The sequence below is a fragment of the Triticum urartu genome, chromosome 6A (assembly GCF_056163025.1).
Source record: "Triticum urartu cultivar PI428250 chromosome 6A, HENAU_Tu73, whole genome shotgun sequence".
NCBI lineage: Eukaryota > Viridiplantae > Streptophyta > Magnoliopsida > Poales > Poaceae > Triticum > Triticum urartu.
In genome coordinates, this window is record NC_141878.1 from 450,433,107 (window position 1) to 450,450,784 (window position 17,678).

Sequence of the window (17,678 nt, forward strand, 5' to 3'; positions counted from 1 at the left end):
TGCTCATATTCATAGCCCTTATCTCTTCCGTGCGAAACAGAGTTGTTAGCATGATGATATTCATATGAGGACTTTGATCCTTTTGAGGAATTTGGTCCATATGAAGAATTTGATCTAGGTTCCTTTTCTTCACAGGTGGTGTACTGAGGACATTCACCTGAAGACTTTTAAGGCACCTTTTGGGAACCCAGATTTTCTTCATAGGAGGACCGTTCCTGCAGTTAGTGCCAACATATCTAGCAAATATTTCACCATTTTGATTTTTGAACAGTTTATAGTTGGAGTCAAATGACTCATCATCAGAACGAGGAGATTCACATGCAAAGCCAGATAAGTTAGATGGATCAACTGGAGGTCCCTTTGCAGCAACCCATGAGGTTTTGGGGTACTGCTCAGGCTTCCAATATGTACCATCAGCATTGAGTTTCCTCTCAAAGGCAATACCCTCTTTCCTAGGGTTCCTGTTGAGGATCTGCTTTTTAAGCACATCACAAAGAGTCTGATGCCCTTTGAGGCTTTTGTACATGCCTGTCATGTACAATTCCTTCAGCCCTGCATCGTCAGTGATACTAACAGTGCCCTCATATGAGGAATTAGTGATAGCAGAGGCATGTGAAGAATTTGAAACATTAGCAGCATTTAAACATTCTGGTGAAGAATTAGCAGTTTCACATTCAATGCACTTCAAGCATGGAGGAACAAATTCTTCCTGAGAAACGCTGATTTGTTGAGCAAGTAATGAATCACGCTCATTCTGAAGATCTTCATAACACACATTTAGCTTTTCAAGATCTTGCTTTTTTTGAAGAAATTCATATGAAAGCTTCTCATGATCAGATAAGAGAGTGTTATGATGACCTTGAAGGTTGTCAAACCTAGACTGAAGTCTCTGAAGATTTTCAGTCAAGGTTTTAGTGCGATCCATTTCTTCACCCAACATATCATCACCTTTGTCTAGCATGTTTTGAACCTGTTCAAAAGCCTTTTGTTGTTTTACAGCAATCTTAGCAAGTTTGGAGTAGCTGGGTTTGAGGTTTTCATCAGATTCATTCTCACTTGATTCCAAGGAGGGGTATTTGAGTACCTTGGCACCTTTTGCCATGAAACAATAGGTGGGAGTGTAGTCATCATTATTTCCATCAGCCTTGTTGGTGAAGCCATTTTCTTCAGAGTTGAAGATGGATTTACTGACGAAAGCAGTAGTGAGAGCCAGGCTCGCCACACCAGACTCAGACTCCTCAGATGCCTCCTCTTCCTCATGTTCCTCAGAGTCAGCCTCAGAGTCCATTTCCTTGCCAATGAATGCCCGAGCCTTCTTGGAGCTGCTCTTCTTGTAAGACGAAGACCTTGAGGATTTTGATGATGATGATTTTGAGGACTTCTTCTTTTTCTTCGCATCATCAGAACTGTAATCCTTATATTTCTTCTTCTTTGATTCCTTTTCCCACTAAGGACAATCTTGAATATAGTGTCCAGGTTTCTTGCATTTGTGACAAAGCCTCTTCTTGTAGTCACTGGATGAGGAATCATTGCTCCTTGAGGATTTTCCAAAGCGACCACACCTTGAGAACTTCTGGAATTTCTTCACGAGCAGTGCTAGTTCATGGCTCAGATCTTCAGGATCACCAAGGCTGCTACCAGAATCTTCAGATTCAGATTCAGACACTGCCTTGGCATTCAGGGCACGTGATCTGCCATAGCTCGAACCATAGAGATCTCTCTTTTCAGCAAGCTGGAACTCATGAGTATTTAGCCTCTCGAGGATATCAGCGGGATCAAGTGACTTGTAATCAACACGTTCTTGTATCATCAATGCCAGAGTATCAAATGAGGAATCAAGCGATCTCAGCAATTTCTTCACCACCTCATGGTCGGTGATATCAGTGGTACCAAGTGCTTGAAGCTCATTTGAGATGTCAGTGAGGCGATCGAAGGTCTGCTGAACATTTTTATTGTCAGTCTTTTGAAGCGGTTGAAGAGATTGCGAAGAACATCAACTCGAGAGTCACGCTGTGTTGAGACTCCTTCATTGACTTTGGACAGCCTATCCCAGATAAGCTTAGCAGTTTCCAAAGCACTCACTCTTCCATATTGTCCTTTGCTCAGATGACCACATATGATATTCTTCGCTTGAGAGTCGAGTTGCTTAAATCTCTTCACATAAGCGGCATTCAGAGAAGGTGTGACTGAGGGAACACCATTGTCCACAACATACCAGAGATCGTTGTCAATTGCCTCAAGATGCATTCGCATCTTATTTTTCCAGTAGGGGTAGTCTGTCCCATCGAAGGTAGGACACCCAGCAGAGACCTTGATCATACCTGCGATCGACATAACTAAAACTCCAGGCGGTTAAACCAAAATCACACAGAACAAGGGAGTACCTTGCTCTGATACCAATTGAAAGTGCGTTATATCGACTAGAGGGGAGGTGAATAGGCAATTTTTATGAATTCTTCACTGAGGAATTTGCAGGTGAGGAAATTCCTTAGCGAAGAACTACTAGCAGCGGAATAAGTACTCAAAAGTAAACATAATAGAACACAAGCATAGTCTTCATGATGAAATGAAGACAAGCACAGAGTACATAAAGCGTAAGCACATGATAACACAGGATGAAGACAAACAGACTGAAGAAATTGAACTGAGGAAATTGAGAAAGTCTTCAGTCAGAGTCTTCAAACACAGATACAAACAAACACTCAACACAGTTATGAGGAAATGAAGGAGTTGAGGAAATAGAACCAGTGAGCTTGGTGAAGATAATGATTTGGTAGACCAGTTCCAACTGCTGTCTCAGTTGTACATCTGGTTGGAGCGGCTAGGTATTTAAACTTGAGGACACACAGTCCTCACCGTATTCTCCTTGAGCTAAGGTCACATAGACCTCGCTCAATCACTCGTGGTAAGTCTTCAGGTGACTTCCGAACCTTCACAAACTTGGTCACTCGGTGATCCACAATTCCTCTTGGATGCTCTAGACCTTGACGCCTAACCGTCTGGAAGAAGCACAGTCTTCAAAGGTAACAAGCGTCGGATCCATGCAGGATCAATCTCTTCAGTGATGCTCAATCACTTTGGGTTTGTAAGTGTTTGGGTTTGGGTTTTCCTCATTTGATGATTTTCGCTCAAAGTCCTCGGAGGATGGGATGCTCTCAAATGACAAGTGTCAGTTTCTCTCGGAGCAGCCAACCATGTAGTGGTTGTAGGGGGCGGCTATTTATAGCCTAGGGAACAGCCCGACATGATAAGACGTAATGCCCTTCAATGATATGACCGTTAGGTGGGTAGATATTTTGGGACAGCTGGCGCATAGCACAGCAATGATCGGAATTTTGAGTAGCAAAATCCTCAGGGCTATCATGTTTCTCACTGTGTAGGCAATCCGCACTGGCGAATTCCTAACTCCTCAGTCAGAACAAATTCCTCAGAGACCAGAAGAACTTCGTCTTTGTCACTGAAGAATATGACTGAACTATATGAGATTTCCAATGGCTTCACTCGAAGGGATTGGTAGGTGTAGGATTTTGAGTTGAGAATCACATGGAAATTTTTCCTTAGTATTTCCTTGACCCCCTTTAACAGTACGGTGTTTCCTATGACTCAAGAAAGAGAAAATGAAACTACGAAAACAAAAGTCTTCACGCTTCATGTTCCTCGAATGAATACCAAGTCTTCAGGATTGCACCAATTTCTTCACTTTCAAAGTCTTCAGAAATCCAAAGTCTTTAGTCGAAGAACTTCATTTTAAAGGGTCGACTTTCTCTGTAAATATCAAACTCCTCATAGACTTATAGACCTGTGTACACTCAAAAACACATTAGTTCCTTAACCTATAAGTCCTCAACACACCAAAATCACTAAGGGGCACTAGATGCACTTACAGAAAGCTTTGTCAATCTTTTTCCAATAAAGTGTTGCAAGCAAATGTGGGATCTTACAATGTTTTCTGCACCTTGTTTGTTAATATGCGGGCATATCTTTTTAATGATGTTGCACACACATGGTTAACTTTTTTTTTTGTGAAATACACAATTAACTTTTTTACATGCAAGGTTTCCTGTTTTCACCACCAAAACTATCTGGAAGTGGGTTTTACAGATTCCATGCTACATGTAGACCATGTTTCAATAAAACTACTCCTAGCAATGAAAATAAATAGAGTGTGCTAGACATACATATATTCTCTTGTTGGATTGAGCAACTAAGAACATACCATTGGTATACACTATCAGCAATATGTGTAGATAGAAGTGAATACAACACATTGGTTGCATGTTTCATATGTACAACAAAACAAAGTGTTTTAAAGCATGGCCGATGCTTGCTGCTTGTAGACCAAAGTGACCACCTGCAAAAGGATTGGCTCCTCTCTAACAAAGTGAAGAGCAAAAAAAAAGCAACACATAAGGACTTTGGCTTTTGTAATTCTTAAAGAATGTTATGTGATAAGAGAAAACTGCAGCCCACAAGATAATGCCTTAGGAATTTGTGTTGAACAACTCTTGGTTGAAACAACGGCCTCACCATTTCGTGCCTCGGTAGACTTACAAGAGCAATGATTGGCGTTGCTTCCTTTGACCATGTTCTTTTAAGTGTTGCATGCAGGACAAATTTTTCTTCCTCATTCCGTTTTTTTACTATGAAACTTTTGATCTATTCATCAACTGTCAAATTAGTACAAAAAACACCAAAAGTTAAAAAAAACATCCATTTCGTATACAACCTAGCACGACTACAAGCACTGAAACGAGTCGAAATCTTATGTGTTTAGTCCGTGTCTTGCAAATGTGTTCTCTAGTATACTCGATAGGCCACATGGATAATTTGAGCAAAGCTTTTCTCGACAAAGGATTGGCTCCTCTCTAACAAAGTGAAGAGCAAAAAAAAAGCAACACATAAGGACTTTGGCTTTTATAATTCTTAAAGAATGTTATGCGATAAGAGAAAATTGCAGCCCACAAGATGATGCCTTAGGAATTTGTGTTGAACAACTCTTGGTTGAAACAACGGCCTCACCATTTCGTGCCTCGGTAGACTTACAAGAGCAATGATTGGCGTTGCTTCCTTTGACCATGTTCTTTTAAGTGTTGCATGCAGGACAAATTTTTCTTCCTCATTCCGTTTTTTTACTATGAAACTTTTGATCTATTCATCAACTGTCAAATTAGTACAAAAAACACCAAAAGTTAAAAAAACATCCATTTCGTATACAACCTAGCATGACTACAAGCACTGAAACGAGTCGAAATCTTATGTGTTTAGTCCGTGTCTTGCAAATGTGTTCTCTAGTATACTCGATAGGCCACATGGGTAATTTGAGCAAAGCTTTTCTCGACAAAGGGTTTGAGGTTTTGAGCAGATTGTTTTTTTAGCGTTAGGTTTTGAGCAGATTCTTTTTTTCTTTGAGGGATAGGTTTTGAGCAGATGAATTCCCTCAGTCTGACGAGAAACACACGCGCCGCGAAGCACTGGACCGGGCCAAAACTTCCTTCCAGGACGGAGAACCCTGCAGTGGCAGGCTGGCAGCCCACCTCCGTCCTTTCCTCCTTCCCTCCCAGCGGCGGCGACGGACGACGGCCGTTACGGAAACTCCCAAACGGCTAAACCCCACCGGACTCACCCGACCAATCGCCCGCCCCCGCCGCCTCCCGTGGAGCCAGCGCAGCCGCGCCCGCTTCCGCGTTCAGAAGCATGCCGAGGCCTCCTCCGCCCGGCCGTGGGGCTCCGGGCGCCAGGCGGCCGATGCGGGACTTCTTCGCGGCCTGGCTCGCCACCCTCCGCTCGCCGCTCCTCCCGTTGCTCCGCCGCGCGCTCTCCTCCTCCCCCGGCGCCTGGAACGACCCATTATCATCGGCAGCCGCCGCCGTCGAGGCCCACTTCGAGGCGCACTGGTCCGCCCTCGACTCGGCCGCCCGCCAGGACCCCGCCCAGGTCATCTGCGCCGGAGATTGGCGGTCGCCCCTGGAGCTCCCCTTCCTCTGGCTCGGCGACTTCCACCCCTCCCTCCTCACCTCCCTTCTCCGATCGCTGTCGCCTTCGCCGCGGCTCCTCGCCTCCGCCGACCGCGTCGACCGCCGAATCCGCGCCGCCGTCCCCGTCCTCTCCGACCGCCTCCGCCACGCCCAGGAGGTCTTCACCTCCGCGGAGGTGGCTGGCGGGGCCGACCTGGAGGCGTTCTTGGAGGAGCTCAAGGCCGTCGCCCTCGAGGCTAATCGGCTCCGTCGGGGCGTTCTTTCGGATCTCGTTGCTGCCGCCGGTGGGCACCAGGCGGCGCTCTTCCTCGAAGCTCTGTCGCGCTTCGTGCTCTCCATGCACGACCCGGAGGTGCTCCGCCGCTTCGACCATTGTCGCCCCTCGCCTGGTAGTTAGCCCCTCTTCTTGGCTCGCTAGTTTATATTCTGTTTCTTGAGTTCTTTGGGTTGTGCAAATCTTGGTTTCTGGGAGGAATTGATACTAATGAAGCTTCATGTAAAAAAATTGAGACAACGTTAATAGTATGTACGAAGGGTTAATGCCAAGAAAAAAAATGGCGTTCTTCTGTATGTTTGGCTGTGATTCTTCTTCTCTGTAACAGAAATGTTGGACCTTGGAGTATTTGCTAAGATGTGCGAGGAAAAGTCTGGAATGTCTTGTGAGTTGTTTTTAAGGCGTCCTGCCTTGGACGCTTAGGCGATAAGGCGCCCGGGCAGCGCCTTACAAATATGCCCGCCTTAGGTGCTTAGGCGTCTGCCTTAGGCGCTTAGGCGTCGCCTAGGCGCTAGAGCGGGTGGTGCTCGCCTTAGGTCGCCTTACCGCCTTAAAAACAATGTTGTGACTGAAGTTGTTTAGTGTATTGCATTAGGAGTCTTAATCCTCTTGCAAACTATCTCTTGAAGTTATGGATGGATTGAATAGGATTGATGAAATGTTAGCAGCAGGGGAATTATATTTTCATGAACATTGAAGAGATAATCTATGCTGTTTGTTTCATCTTCTTTTGATGTTTAGCTGAATATTGTTTGTCATTTAGTTCTTTTCAGATTAGAAAAGTTGGCAAAAACTGCATGTCCTGCTCTTTATCCTCTAAAAAATATTTGTTGTTACATAACAATGCCGGTATTATTGTGTTGTTCACATTGTGTGCACATGTATCATTGTTACCGTGTATATTGCTTGTGTCTATCTTTTTGGTGATAAAATAGTTGGTTTTTGCAAAACCGATAGTAATTTGCCCATCAAATAGTTTGCTGAAAATTAACAGATTTTTACATCAGATTGCTTTCCTGTGAATTTTTTACCTGAGATTTTCTCTGCCCTCACAAGTCATAACTAGCATCTTGGTGTCTGAAAATGAGGTGTGACACACACTGTTTAGTTTCTTTTCCAATGTTTAGTCAGTAATTGGTTAGCAAATGTAAATCTCTGACAGTATTGTTTACTCAATGACTCCTAAGGTTCACTTGCATTATGCTAGCCTCTGTGCTTTTTTTTACCTGGTTATATACTTAAATTATGCTAGACGAACACTGTAGGAAGATGGCAACTCGTTATGTTTTAGGCAGCAGTGCCACTAAGTTTAATCTGCAACGGTCATAAATCTTTGAATGTTGTTCCTGCGAGTAATGAAGTCAGGAAACAATCATGCACCAATTATTGGACGAAATTGTGTAAGGGCATTGCGCCATTGCCCCAACTCAATAAATTTGCATCTAAAGGCATGTGACTGGTCTGAACTTCATTGTTTCAATGTATTTAGCGTGGTGTTGGGCTTGAACAAATATTTATGCCTCTAATGGCCGAGACCCTAACTGGATTGATTATTACTTGGACGAAGGGAAGGTAAAGAAAAACAATCTGATTCTCAGGTAATCTTGACCATTTGCTAATATTGCCAGTCAGAATCAGCACTTGGTGAATTGGTTGGTTTAATGACTTAATTTGAATGCTCCCGTGTACTATATCAAATATGACTCAGCCTAGTCTAACTTTGTAACTACAGTTTATATTGCATTCAAAGCTTTGGAGAGAAAAGGAACGTCCTGTAAAGAATAGCTTTACTAGAATCTTGTGAAGATCGGCTGAACTACATGATGTCCTTAACTATTGTCAGTTGTCACGCTGTTCTGCCAAAAACGGTTAAAGGGTGCCATTAAGATTTTAGTATTTCTTCAACTTTTGCTAGTTTTATTTGGTACATAAGATTTTACTGCACTGATTTTTTACAAATCATTTGCTATGTTTTTCTTGATAAACAAATCTTTTGGCATTCTTCAAGTCCAAACCTCCATAGGTTTACATCAGATTATGATGGGCGAGTGTACTTGTAAATTTGACGGTAACAAGGGTTTGGCCCCTTTGTTGTTAAGGTCAAGGTTGCCTAGGTCGATAAGAGATTGGAGACTAGATGAACGTGAACCCGAAGCCACTTAATTGCTAGGTCGCCAAGAAGGCAAGAGAATACTTGGAAACCTATTTGATAATATCAATGGTTATTAGGTACGCATACAAAATATAGTTGTAAGTGCACTTCTCACTTGAATGCATAGCACCAGTTACTTTCCAACCACATAACGAAATGTCTGATCCAGCACAAACTGTAATCAGTCATAATTTTGCTATGCTGTGGGAATATATCCACATCAATCACCTTCCCTTGGAAATTGTATCTTTTATATCAGCTGGAAGGCAGTTAACCACTGGATACGATTCAGCAGTTTGCATTGTTTCTTTAGATATGCACCAAAGACTAAACTTATGCTTGTATAAATTCAACTGTTGGGGATAGTTACTGGATGTATTTTACATGCGTAGATTCTTCAAAGCCTCCTTGACCAATATTATACTTCTATTCTTGTTTGAACTTCTTATGTTTGTACTCTTGCTGTTTGGTACTACCTCTGGAACTTAATGTAAGACGCTTTTGCAATTCTTGAACTGCAAAAACGTCTTACATTAAGTTACAGGAGTACAAAATTACTTCATTAGCTTGGATAACTATTTCCGAAGAAACTAGACCAGGTACAGCGTGTAGAACTTGGCTCGGACACACTAATCAGAACAAAAATCTGAGCTAGTTCCAAAGCAACAGGAAGTCCTGGCTATGTACATAAAGAAACTCAGGATGATATTTATTTTTGTGGTCTAAAGAACAGTACCTTTACAGTGTTTCCATGTGAGGATATAGCACTGTTGGGTTGCATAATGCTCTCCAAAAATGCTCCCTAGATCCAAATGTTTGCATAGCAGATCCACTATGTTTGCATGGCTCTCTTGACTCTTGAGCAATGATGCCCTCAGGTTTCTTCTTGTTTCCAGTTTGGCAGTTGTACTTCTAGACTACTATAACAGATCTCTCAGAAGTCATGTCCATATTATTCTCTTCTGCTTTAACCTCAAGAAAAAGGTGAAGATTTATTGATAGAACAATGAGTGCACGTTGTTTTCCCTTGCTATAGCCTGACAAAAAATGATCCTCCCTTGTTTAGTTCAGATGAATGTATACTAGCCCTATGTCTTCCATTTCATTCATCACACAACCTTTTCATCATCCATGAGACATTCACATAAATTTATTTCCCTTAATATCACCTTTTCCTAATTAGTATGTACTCTATAAATCTTATAAACTTGTTTTTAGGATAATTATATACTTTGAATCTTCTAAAGTAATTGCTTTGCCTGGTTAGTGTTCCGCAGTCTTCCATCTTTTACGTCTTTTGGTCTAACATAGACATCCACATAAAGTAATCTTCTCAAGTCCTTATGATATCTTGCTGCCATGTTGCCCTGACAGTTCTGCATGTTTCCCATTTATTATGAAAAAGAAAATACCAAGTTGAGATATTAGTTACTGCAAATATAGTTCTTGGAAGCTTTTGTGATCTCGCATGCAGAAGTGCATCAAATAATAATATCTTTAGTCATGTTGGCGGTGGGCAAGGAGGGATGAACTGCAAAAGTGCAAATTGAAGTTCCTTTTCTCATCTGCCAAGTTGTACCATTTTGTCGTAAGCTGCCCTACCAAAGCCTTGACCTCTCAGACTGATGATGGTATAATGGGAAGCTGTTGCCGCCTTTTGTGCTTGTCTGCATAGTGACCAGAGGAAACTCCCGAACCCTGTGCACATTTTTGTGTTTCATTATGCACATATGGGCTCGTTAATCAATGATAAGGAAACTTCTGTGCTGGTTTGTGAACAAAGTTTAGGCTATCCTTTGGTGTTAAGGTAAGTTCGCGTCATTCGTGTAGTTTTCACCCGGTTCTCCACTAATTAAATGGGCAATTCTCTTCTGCTTAATTAATAGATTGAGGCCCCTGGGCTCCAGTTCAAAAAGTTATCCTCGGTCGTTAAGAGATCGCATCACTAGTCAAATCAGACATATGGTGCCAGTGTTACTTGCTAGTTCTAGCAAGAATATATTAAAAGACCTATTGGTACTCATAAACAAAGTGAAATTGTAAGTGCATTCATCACTTCAATGCATAGCACCAGTAACTTTACAGCCACTGAAAGAAATGTCTCATTGAGCTGAGCAAAAACTGTAGCCAGCAATAACTTTGCTATGTTCTAGGAATAGGTTCATGGGCAATCATCTTCCCTGGAAATATTATCTTTGGTATCAATCAGAAAGGCCAACCACTGGATGCTATTCAGCGTTTAGTTTAGTTTTCGCCAGGTCTGTACCGAATACTAAGCTTATGTTTGTAAAATCAGCACTTGGTGATACTTATAAGATGTACTCCCTCTGTATTAAAATATAAGACGTTTTTGACACTATGAGAGTGTCAAAAAACGTCCTACATTTTGATATAGAGGGAGTAGTATTTTAGATGCATAGATTCTTCCAAGCCTTCTTGGCCAATATTATTGTACTTGTATGTGCCCCTTGAACTTTTTAAGTTTGTATTCTTGCTGCTGGGCATAAAGTATTCGCAATACAGCATTGATAATTATTTCCCAAGAAACTGGACCAGGTGCAGCCTGCAGAACTGAGTTCACATTAGTCAGAACAAAAACCTAAGCTAGGTGGTCCAAAGCAACAGGAAGTCCTAGCCTTGTATATAGAAACTCAAAATAGTATGTATTCTGGTGGTCCAGTCCAGTGCATCAATAGGTCGACCTACAACCATACAGTCTTATACTAAGTAAATAAATTTTGTGTGGTCCTATAGAACAGTATCTTTACAGTTTGCTCCATGTGAGGACAGGACTGTTGGGTTAGGTTATGGTCTCCAGAACTGCATTCGAACATCCAAATGTTACCATAGTAGATCCACTATGTTCGAATGACCCTCTTGACTTTGGAGGAGTTATGCCCTCTAGGGATCTTGTTGTTTCCAGTCTGGCAGTTGCACTTGTAGATGACTAACAGATCTTGCAGAAATCCTGTCCATATCTCTTCTTCTCTGGCCTCAAGAAAAACATGAAGTTGCATTGATGTATTGACTATTCCATTGTTTTCCTCTTCAGTGTTTCTGGGAGTATTTGTTTTCTTCAATATCACATTTTCTCAATTAAAATGTAAACAAATTTGAAACTTCTAAAGTAATTGTAATTATTTGACTGGGTCAGTTTTGTGCGGACTTCCATGTTTGGCCTAACATAGCTGTAGTGTCAGAGTATCTTGGAGCACTGTTTGCACTGACTGTCCTGCATGTTCCCAATTAATTATGCGAAAGAAAGTGCCAAGTTGTTTCATTAGTTACCACAATCTTTTGAAGATCTTGGAAGTTTTGTAGCCTCGCATTGCAGAAGTGCATCAAATGATAATAATATAGTTTTCAAGACCATGCAGGCCAGCTGTCTCCTGCATGTGATTTACATCAAATAATAATGTTTTGAACTGCAAAAGTGCAAGTTGAAGTTCCTTTTCCCATCTGCCAAGTTGGACCATTTTGTCGTACAGCCTAAGCCTTTGGATTTTGGAATCATAACCTTCCCTAGTAAAAGCCTTGACCTCCCAGGCTGATGCTGGTATAGTTACAACCTGTAGCCTTGTTTGTTTGTTTGTTTGTATAGTGACAAGACGAACCTCCTGAGGCCTCTGTAGATCTTTGTGTTTTCATTATGCGACATGTGGGGTTTGTTAATGACAGTGATTAGGAAAATTAAGACGATAAGATCAACAATGTTTGCTGGCTGGCTGGCTTGCACTTGTTTAACCATGATCTAAGCTTGATAGCTATCTGAAACACCTAATAGATCTGAGGGGTGCACGCTTCACATGCTTCTGAACTACTAAATGTACTTGAAATTGTAGGTTTTTCCTGTTGGCCAACCAGATCATCAGTAGTCCTTACTTCATGTGCTCTTTCGAGTTTTTAAAAGCACTTATGAGTATATATATATATGATGATCTCATTGCTGTCCTATTGATGTTGAACAATTTTCTTGGTACCCATGCCCACCGATCGATGATGGTTAATGTACACTGCAGCATCAGCACATCTGGAATGCTGCGTGAATCGATCTGAATTCAGTTCATCAGGATCCTATTGACTATTGACTGACCGCATACGTGTATTGCTATTGCAGGCATCTTTGGGAGACACGAGGCGCGGTAGCACCGGCCGATGCAGTAGCGAGGAGACCAAACCGAGATTTCCTTATCAGGTATGGTCAAGCACACGCATTTTGCTACATCGGGTGCCCATCTTTCTTGGCACATGCAACATTTTGTAATGCTCCTCTTCCTTTTGGCTTGCCTCTTGGCAGCAGCTAGCGGCGCATCAGGTGTGGTGGATGGAGGTGGCGGTGGATGGAGGTGGCGGGCGTCCAGTCCAGGCGACTCGAAAACGTTACCAGCACTGACTTCCAGGGGGCCAACTGCATGGATCCGACTGGACTGGATCGATTTCCGAAAACGCATCACGTCGCCAGCACTGACGTCTCAGTGCTAACACCTGTTCAAAATCGACGTAATACCACACCGTTTTGTTGTTTTAGTTGGGGCATTGAAAGGGAAAAGGCGACTCGTGGTAGCTGCACGTTTTGTTTATAGTGTTGACAGCGTCTCTCTAAAGAAAAAAGGTTAGTGTTAACATCGGCATGAAGTAGTCTAGCCACCGGCCGTTGAGCGTTGCTGTATTCTATTGCGGATGCAGTTATGGAGGAAGAAATGTGTGAGGTCCGTTTCAGTCAGACTGTCAGAGTATCAATCAACCAAATCTTTTGCTTGCATCGTCCCTCTGAGAAACAATATATATGATGATCATCTCAGCAACCGACTGTGTATGTTTTGGTTGGCCCTCGGGGCAGCATTGCATTGCCATTACTTTAAATCTGGGTTCGGTTCACCTTCGAGGTACGGAGAACGGCGCCGCATTTTTCTGTGGGTGTTGAGAAGGAGAGGAGATGCTCTGGGAGTATTATGCATGTCAACATCGATCGTACCCGTCGGTTATGCTGTTGAGATGCTAGTTTATTTGCAGAGGCCTCTGCTCCGTCATTTGTTTATCTCATCTTGTTGGCCCGGTTCCCGCCACCAAACATGGCAAACCGCTGTGTTTTTGCCCCTCGGCCCTGTTTCTTCTTCCAAACGAAAAAGGAAGAAGAAAACGAAATTAGGCCCTTACGATTGCGCGCGGCGGCTCTTCTCGCCGTCCAAGGGCCAACGCTGGCACGGCAACACTACTCCCGGCGAAGGACATGTCGGGGCCGTTCCTTCCGCGCAAGGTTTCACCGGTAACATCAACGTTGTTGCAAGTTAATAATGCAAGTTGGAGGAAGAAGCGCAAGCAAGTTGGTGCGGCCACGGTCGGGGTCGAGAACGTGCAGACAGCTACGGCGAGGCGAAAGCATGTAGTCTTTTCGTGTCCCCCACCCCGGCCCGTCCTGCACTGTACCCCGCCGGTGCCGGTGCCGGTGCGATTTTCGCCATAATCACGACGGCGACGGCGAGGGCGACGGCGACGGGGCATTCCGCCTCCAGCGCTCACCGGAAGCAGGCCGGTGGCACCCAGCACCAACAGCGGACGCGCGCATCTGCATCGTACCGGTCAATCCGACCGACCCGGCGTACCATCGCGTCCGGAGACGCGCGCGGACGCGAGCACGTCCCTGTCGTCGTCGTCGCGCGAAAGGGAGAGGCCCGCGTGCCGTCGGGCCGGGTGTCAGTAAACCGTGGGAGGGTCGGCTGGGCGGGAGTGGTGTGCCGTGTGCCGCAGTAGTGGTAGGTTGTTTCCTTGCGGCGGCGGCCGGTTTGGACTGAACCACGAGGCGGCCGTGACGGGGTAGTGAGTGGAGGGGGGCCGGCTCTGGGTGTGGGGGCCCGGCGCGTCGACGCTGATGCGACGCCAGCTCCACGCTGAGAAGGACGCGGCTGCGGCCGCGTTGAGGCTGACGTGGAGGGGGCATCGGACCGGGTGTCAGTGGGAGGGTAGACCGTGCGGGCCCCGCCAGCGGGTGGGCTACGCGTCCGTCCGGTGGGTGGAGAGGTCGCTGGCCGTCAGTTCCGGAGGTAATTGCTGGATGCACACGTTGACATATACATGGATTCCATGGTCTCCTAGAGCTAGAGGGAACAATTACGTTGCGTTTGGATGTATGTAATGCTATTACCTATTTGGGTTTGGTTTTCACTAGCCTCAATTCAGTTGTTTGGATGTATACTCTGAAATAGATAGAAGATGAATGAAACAAATTGATCGGTTCTTTTTACGAAAACAGATTGACCAGTTAATCGAAAAAGGTGAAAACTGTTTTTTTTCCCACAGAACTTACCCTGCATGCATTATATGAAATCTCTTTTATCAGGTTCATCATATATGGAGTATGTGTTGCCCGCTAACGTCGCAACTATATACTGCCCACCGAGTGAACTCACGGACAATCATTTTAAGAAAAAGAAGGGCAGTCTTCGTCCTCATTGTGATGCACACCGTCAAATTTATTAGAGAGAGCGAGTATGAACTCAGGGTACACACAAAAGATGTGACCCTGGATTGAACTCAGGGTATACACAATGAGGTTCTGCACTTGCGCAGATTCACATTGGCATTAAAATTGTGTGATCTATTATAAGAAGCAAAGTATGATCGATAAGTTTGTCCTCTTGCACGCAAAAACATTGTGATGTTACTTAGCCCTTTTCAAATAATTTATGTAATAGATATGGATACAATCTCCAAATATAACTTTGGTGGCGCTGAATATAATACAGAATTACTTATGATAATACAAAGATATAAAATAATTTTGATGACAAGTGTTGTTTCATTTTAGTGGACACAACTAGCCTGTGGACGTGATAATTGTATCACTCTAGGGCAACCCATATTTCCCTTGCAATCTGCATGCTTGCAGATACTGTGAAAAACCTGATGTCATTGAGATCTTTCTGATTTTTTAAAAAATTCTAAATGTTTTAGCTCCCAAATAGTGAATCTGACACTCCCCCAATCCGAATTAGTTGACATAGTCTCTACAATGTAATGAAGACATTATACAGAGACCGCGCCAATTAATTCTGATCCAAGGAGTACAATTTATCTTCCTGGTCGACTTTGTCTGAATAAAAGTTTTGATACTGTATCTGGTATGTGCAACGCACGGAGAGGCAACATACTCCACAACCAGTGAATTGACCTAATTTTACTCCTTTTTGAACAGCTATCACGAGTCCTTGTTCGATGAATCTAGACAAAACAGAATGGTTTGAAATCCACGTGCACCCCGCGATTGCACCTGCCAAATACATTGCCTAACAAAAACATGTAAGCCCATTGAATTCTTCAAGATTTTTTCTGGCCTCCGCCTCTATTAATAGTCTTGGCATCGACACCATTCTACACCTCTTTTTTTCGAGGGTACGCCAAAGGCGTACCTTAGCTTTATAGAAGGGAGAAAATATGTATAAGAGTTTTACAAATGCGCTAGTTGGTAGTCACAAGCCGACCCCAACCAAGCCTCCACCCCACTCCTAATGCTACACTACTACTCGGATATAGGTCGTCCTCCAAAAGCTCCTGCCGTAGCCCAAGTCCTCAAATCGTCGAAAATCAAGTCCATATTTTCCCATTCATTCTTGACTTGGCTTGATCCGAACACTCTCGCGTTCCTCTGTTTCCAAAATGTCCAGCAAATGAGCATCACGAATGTGTCGAATCCTTTTCGAGTTTGCTTATGTATGCGTTTTCTAGCTTCCGTCCACCATTGTACCAATCGTGACTCATGTGTTGGGCAAAGCTCCGTCCTCAACCCCATCCTGGTCATGCATCTGTACCACACTTGCCTTGAAAACACACATTGCTGCAAGATGTGGTCAACCGTGTCTTCCTCTTGATCACAGAAGTAGCATTTTGATGTTTGGTCTTGCAAACCGTGTCTAGCCCTTCTGTCCGACGTCCACAATCGATATTGCACGGCCAGCCACATGAAGATTTTACACGCAGGTGGCGCCCAACATTTCCAGATTGCTCCGAAAGAGTGAAATCTAACTCCTCCCTGACAAAGCATCTTGTATGCGGATGATGCGGTGTAGACTCCTGTCACATTCCAAGCCCAAATGGGGCTATCCTCAGTTTGAGCATCCAATTGAACCTCCGATATGATCTCCCAAAGTCCAATGAACTGGGTAAGAACCTCCGTGCACAGGTCACCCACAACGTCGTTCATCCAATCATGCGTGCACACCGCATCACGTACCAGCCTCCTGTTGGCCACCTGCGTACGTACTGCCGCCACAACTAAGGGAGCTAGCTTTGTGATGGTTGCACCATGGAGCCACCGATCTTTTCAGAACAAAATTTTGTCTCCCGCTCCAACCTTCCATTTAACCAGGCTCCCAAAAGCGTGGGCAACCTTTTTGTCCGCGGTCCAGTTGATCCCTTGCCAAGGCCTGGAAGCATCCGTGCCTCTGAGCCATTCCCATCGTAATCTTAAAGCAATGCCGTGCTTAGATAAGTCAATAACGCCCAAGCCGCCCAAGTGTTTTGGCCTGCATACCCTTGACCAGGACACCACACACTTGCCGCCATTCACCTCCTCTGTCCCGGCCCAGAAAAAAGCCCGGCAACCTCTGTCCACTCTTTCCAGGGCCCATTTTGGCGCCTCGGCAACCATAAGGTGGTGTGTGGCCCGCGCCCTCATGACTTGGTTGACGAGGATAAGCCTCCCAGGTCTAGTCACCAAGCCCCTTTGCCATCCCGGCAGAATGTGAAGGGCCGCATCCACAGTCGGCTGCCACTCGGATCTCTTGAGTTGTTTGATGCTTAGCTGGAGGCCTAGGTATTTGCATGGAAAGGTGGTGATCTTCCAGGGCAGCACCGACTTAACGAGCTCTTCATCCTCAGTCTCAGCTCGGATCATAATTGCCGATGATTTGGCGAAGTTTACTTTAAGCCCCGATGCCACTCCAAAGATAGTGAGGATTTCCTTAACGAACAAGAGATCATGCCATGTTGGTTTGATGAATAGTACTACGTCGTCCGCTTTCCCCGCTCATTGAAACAACGAGATGAGCCCGGTGATTGCTGGAAGGGAACAACAAGGACATGGGGGACGGGCGCCGCCGTAAGCTAGGTTTAGGTCTTGTCGGTTTTTTAATTAAAATATATTGAAAGTGTAATGAATGTGTTCTGGTTTAGATGAAAATCATCCGGTTTATGTAATTCATCTAGTTTGTTGAAATCCGATTTAAAATGTACGCGGCTATGATTGGATGGCCGGCTTCCGCACTAGTGTTCGCGGACTGCC

General features: G+C 44.1%; 1 protein-coding gene and 1 pseudogene across 2 annotated transcripts; one reads left to right on the forward strand and one right to left on the reverse strand.

The window, feature by feature from the left end:
- Positions 1 to 639: 639 nt before the first annotated feature.
- On the reverse strand, positions 640 to 1,810 carry LOC147965652 (uncharacterized; annotated as a pseudogene).
- A 3,645-nt stretch (positions 1,811 to 5,455) lies between these two features.
- On the forward strand, positions 5,456 to 13,163 carry INP1 (transcription factor). Of its 2 annotated transcripts, none has more exons than XM_048679271.2 (3): positions 5,456 to 6,364; positions 12,519 to 12,596; positions 12,699 to 13,163. In XM_048679271.2, the coding sequence occupies exons 1-2, from the start codon at positions 5,695 to 5,697 to the stop codon at positions 12,545 to 12,547; spliced, it is 699 nt and encodes a 232-aa protein (XP_048535228.1). In that variant the 5' UTR covers positions 5,456 to 5,694; the 3' UTR covers positions 12,548 to 12,596; positions 12,699 to 13,163. The 2 variants fall into 2 exon arrangements, with proteins under 2 accessions (XP_048535228.1, XP_048535229.1); XM_048679272.2 differs by having other exon boundaries at positions 12,702 to 13,163.
- The last annotated feature ends 4,515 nt before the right edge of the window (positions 13,164 to 17,678 follow it).